At 56.9% G+C, this 5,075-nt stretch overlaps 1 protein-coding gene across 1 annotated transcript in view; it reads right to left on the bottom strand.

Annotated features, from left to right (window-relative positions):
• Positions 1 to 5,075, bottom strand: part of TACC1 (transforming, acidic coiled-coil containing protein 1) — a 17,596-nt gene that overhangs the window by 4,883 nt on the left and 7,638 nt on the right. The window contains exons 3-6 of the mRNA XM_009993262.1: positions 4,582 to 5,060; positions 3,073 to 3,108; positions 1,685 to 1,724; positions 1,009 to 1,207 (exon numbers count right to left, since the gene is read on the bottom strand). Coding sequence (XP_009991564.1) covers positions 1,009 to 1,207; positions 1,685 to 1,724; positions 3,073 to 3,108; positions 4,582 to 5,060 — 754 coding nt within the window. The remainder of the gene's footprint in view (positions 1 to 1,008; positions 1,208 to 1,684; positions 1,725 to 3,072; positions 3,109 to 4,581; positions 5,061 to 5,075) is intronic.

Here is a 5,075-nt window from a genome sequence, read left to right as displayed (position 1 = left end):
GGGGTGCGTCCCGGGGGTGCATCCCGGGGGTGCATCCCGGGGGTGCATCCCGGCTGCTCGGGACATGGCGAACAGCAGAAGCCCCAGCCCCCCCCAGCTGGGTCCAGCGCCCTCCGAAGGTGCTGCCTCGTGGCCCCTGCTACTCTGAACGGCAGCAGAGCAAAGGTAAAAGCCATCTCCTCCTGCCCACGGCCGTGGGACACTCTGCCATCCCACAGAGAATTCGTGAGCATCACTCAAACAACTGCAGCCACGACTGGGTATTCATGAGTTAACTGGGCAGGGAAAAATGCATCGCTGGAGCCCGGCTAGGAAAGGAAGGCAGCAACTAAGGCTGGTGATTGCAGATTTCCTAGTGTTTCTCCCCATTTACCCCTCTGTCCTGGCCAGAGGCTGCTTGTCACAGCCCCCAGCACCAAGACCTCTGCACCCTGCCTGGCCCTCCAAGATGAGCAGCAATAAATTAAACCTCCAGCCTCACCACTATCACGTTTTTCCTCCCTTGAGAGACAAAGGACAGTTTTCCTCTCCCCAGAGCCTGCAGCTCTGCCCAGCATTCAGGAGAAATGATTCATGGAGCCCTCAGAGGGGAGAGCTACAAACCTCCAGCCCGGTGCTCCCTCCTCCTTGCACCTATAATTTTGCTATTGATTAAATGTCATGTTGCCTGGCCTTAATTATTTTTTAATGGATTGGTCAGAGAGGCTAATTACATAGGAAACTGACAGCAAAATGCCACTGGGAGCATTAGTGGAGTTCTTCCACCATCAACCACAGCCCCTGTGCCAGGACACCAAGTCCTGGCAGCTCTGGTGCTGGGCTGTGATTTTTCTGTGATGGAAACAGTGCAGAGAAGCAACTGGAGGCTTCGATATAACTTGTGGCAGCATTTACCCCTGTGTGCAAACAACCTGTGGTGAAGGTGTTGCCTCGGCTGCCCCAGTTCATTGCCAGAGGCAGCAGAGCTGGGCTGGGTGCATCCCCAGAGGCAGTGGGGATGCTCCTTACCTGCCTCTGTGCTGTGCTTTGCTGCTGGCACGGGAACGTTGGAGCACTCAAAGTATTCCAGCTCATCCTCTGGCTCACTCCTCTTCTCCAGCCCGGCTGGTTTCTGCACAGAGGTGGTGGAGGCCAGCTTCTCCTCATCAGTGGCACGTCCATCACAATTTGCAATATCTGGGATTTCTGAGATCAACACTCCCTCATCCTGTAGGATCAAGGCATGTGGTTAAGGAGGACTGAGCTAATCCATGGGGATCAGGCTGCCTGGACAGTTCTGTGGAAAGCACAGGAGGTTTAGCATCCTCTGACAAGCTGCTCCCCAGCAGCTCCTTTGCAGATTTTGGCAGAAGGAAACACATGGTGCTGGGCACTGAAGCAACTAACAAGCAAAATCCATTGACCTGATCACAGAGCTCAGGGCTTTGTTCTGGCCCACGCTGGGGACAGGGCTAAGGCACCACACGTACACAATTCCTAATGAACCACATGGAAAAGAGGGAGGGTTTGCTGGGCAGGAGCCCCCCGAGGAACAGAACTCACCCTGGGGTGAGCACCAAGCCCTCCTCCCTCCCACCCTTCCCACTGGGAACTGTCCACAAGGAAGATGTTTCCCCTGCTCTGGGAGCTGCTGCTTTCAGGGAACCATCCCATTGGTCAGGCATTGCTCCAGCCCAGCTCCCACCCCACTGCTGTCCGCGGAGGGTTTCCCCTTCCAGCCGCTCCTGCAGGGAGAGAGAAGCAGCAGCTGAGGGGGGGGCTGGGGGTCTGGGGGGGAGGGGGAGATGTGCCAGACAGCCCAAGCAAGGGGGGCAGCCCCAGCGCCAGCGTCACCCCTGCCGCAGACCCACTCACCAGTGAGATAACTGAGGCAGAGCAAGTTCTGCAGCCAAACAGAAGGAACAAGCAAACAAAACACAGGACTACGGAGCGAGTGGGTTTGTCTTTGAGGTGTTTATTCCTGTTGAAGGTTAAGGGTGACAGAAAGGACCCCGAGGGGCTGGCGGCGAGAGAGGCGGTTGCCCGGGAGCTGGCAAAGAGGGATTTCCCTTGCTGCACCCTGGTCCAGTGCGATGGCATCCCCACCTCGGAGTGCACGTTGATTTTCTGCAGGAAGGAACCATTTCCAGGCCATCCCATGCCCTGTCCCTGCAGCTGGAGGTTTGCCTGGGACATCTCTGCAGCATCCACGTGTCTCCCAGGCGAGTCAGACCCATTAGAGCTCTGCTCTGCTTCGGGAGAGCACCAGGGCAACCTGCTGTGCCTTGAGAGCTCCCTCTGCCAGAGGTAAACACTGTCCCAAGGAGAAGGGCTTGTGGATGGTTTGGCTCATCACAACGAGGCATGGCACATGGTGATTTATTTTGCAGGCCAACATGCACCCCAAACAAAGGCTGCTTGATCCCAGCCACGCTTTCTAACCCATCCAGGATCTCACAGACCAGCTTCACAGCCCCACCTTGGGCACAGCAGGGATCAGGGGACAGCCACGATCAGCTCTGCTCTGGCAGCCACCAAAGAGCTACAGAGAGCCCTGTCTGGAGCTGGCTGTGATGGCAAAGTGGCCCTGGCACTGCCACACCCCGGAGCAGAGGAGATAGCCCCCAGCTCCCTCAGTTCCCTGCTGATGTTTTCCAGCTGACCCCTCTGCAGCAGTTTCCTCCCCAGGGGTTCTGCACGGGAGGGGGTAAAGGATACCTGCTTCTTCAGGGCTAAAATCTACCCATCTCTGCAGAGACCTGGATTGCAGAGGTTGTGAACTGACACACTGGTTCCCAGCACTTGAACATCACCAAAAAAGGTCTTGCAGGCTGTCACACTGCCAGAGCAAGCTCAGCACAGGGCTCCTTGCAGCTCTGCTCCCCAGCCTGCCCCGGGCACTGGCCCAGGCTCAGCTGCCCCTGGCACAGCCCAAGAGGTGCAGGACACGAATCAGACAGCAGAGAGCACGAGTCATGGGGGCAAGAAAGAGCCTGCATGCCACAGAGACGAGTGGGGCCAGCACACACCCAGAGAGAGAGGACAAAAACCAGCACAGGGAAAGAAGGAAGAAATACAGAAGAGAGTACTTACAACAGAAAACAGAGAAATTTCACTTGTTCAGTAGTCCTGATGCACCAAAGCACAGACAAGGAGAGAGACAGACAGATGGAGAGAAGAAGAGCATGTGAAAAGACCTGGGTATTGGCTCTCATCTGGAGAAGCACAGCTCTGTCTTTTTGGAAGGAACACACAGATAAAGGATGCTCTGATTTTGCAATGGCAGCAGGGTGAGATTTAACCACAAATCCTGCTGCTGGGGGAGGAGAGTGTCTGGAGCAGGTGATAGAGAGGGAGCCTGAAACCTCCCACTGCTTCCCCCCTGGGACAGCTCCCACTCGCCCACGGTCACACAGGGAACGCCAACTCTAGAACATCTGTATCAACACTCTGCAAAGTATTTCTAAGAGAGAAATACCCAACAAACCCTTATTTTGGCCTGGAGGTTTTATCTCTCTCTGTAAAAAATCCACTCTCTGGTTTTCCCACCAGAGAGCTGATCAGCAGAGTGACGACTGTTTCCTGGTTTTACTGTCAAACCAGCCCCAAACCGTGGTGCTGAAATTTCCCCTCTTAAGCTGATTTCCTGCTCACCCCTGCCCTGGCTTCCAATTACATGCGTCAAGTGCAATCACAAATTGTAGTGGAAGGACCCAAAATCAACTAGGCAATTATTCCCCCGTGCAATAACCCCTCTGCCTCCTCAGAGACCCCGTGGAGGGAGGGCAGGGGAGCTGAGCCTGGCTGGGCCAGCGCTGCCCAGAGACAGGCTGGAGGACACGTGTCCTACAGCCTGTGACACACGGAGGGACCAGCAAGGTCCAGCCATTAAACCTGTTCCCAGAGGAGGGGGTAACACTGCCTGCCTTCCCAGGAGGCACTGAAACCTCACTGCTCATGAGGATTTTAAATAGCGCTGCTCAGGGACTAAATATGCACTGAAATAGTGCAGCAAGGGACAAGCAGCTCCCTGCTGCCTGCACAGATGTGATGAAGCAACAAACAATCCCTCTATTTAACCTCTGTTCTCTTCCTGTTATGAAAAAGGGAATTCAGTGTTGGCTCCTAAACACCCCAGCTGATGAACCAGCCCCAGGCTCCAGCAGACCCATCAGCCCTGAGGTCTGCTCAGCCAGTCTGGGGGGGCTCCTGCCTCCCTTATGGCTTTGACCCTCCTGCACCTGAACCCCTGGAGCCAGAGCCCCAAGGGGATTTCCAAAGGGGTGATCCTGCCAAACGGGTCCCAATCCAGCCCTCCCTGCTCTGCCTGGAACCTGGGACACCAGCACTGCTCCAGGACACCGCTCCTGTCCTCCCATCTGCTCCTGAGCAGTGGGGATAGGGGAGCTGCCCCTCTGTCAGGGCACAGGGTGATGGAACCGGGGTGGCAGCAGAACCTGAGGTGCACGTGGGTATTTTGGGCTGGCTCAGAAAGCAGGAGGCAGGAACACCATCACCACCATCACCACCTCCACCACTCTGCCCACGCGTGGGGAGCAGAGGGGGCTGCCAGCCCCCCCGCCACCCGCTCCATGGACTCACGTTATCAGGCGGGACTTGGGCTTCTTCGGGGAGTCTCTGCTTTTCACAAGGTCCTCCTGCACCTCCAGCGTCTGAGACTCCAGGATTTCATTGAGGCTGTTGTCAGCAGTGGGGCAGGAGCCAGCGGCGGAGCTGCTGAGGGTCTTGGTGGGCTTAAAGGGATCCATGGAGTCAAAGTTATTGGGGTCGAACTGGTAAGAGCCCCTGGGGAGAGTCGGCGAGTTCTGCAGCGCTGGGTTGGCACCCAAGGGGCTGAGCTCAGGGCTGTCCCAAAGTGCAGGGCCCAGCCGGGGGGACCCCCGGGGGGGTGGCGGATCCGCGGGACCCCTCCCCCCATCCTCAGCCTGTTTCTTGGGGGACTCTCGGTGTCTCTTCGGTGTCACCTTGCTGGCTGGGATCCTGCTGCCCTTCCTGGATGCTGCTCTCCTGGCCTCCGGGCTCTCCCCTCCCTCCACACGATCAGCCTCAGGTTTTGGGACCTGCCCTTTGGGCTC

The sequence above is a fragment of the Chaetura pelagica genome, unplaced genomic scaffold (genome assembly GCF_000747805.2).
Source record: "Chaetura pelagica isolate M959 unplaced genomic scaffold, ChaPel_1.0 scaffold302, whole genome shotgun sequence".
Classification (NCBI taxonomy): Eukaryota; Metazoa; Chordata; class Aves; order Apodiformes; family Apodidae; genus Chaetura; species Chaetura pelagica.
This window is presented reverse-complemented; position numbering and strand designations above follow the sequence as displayed.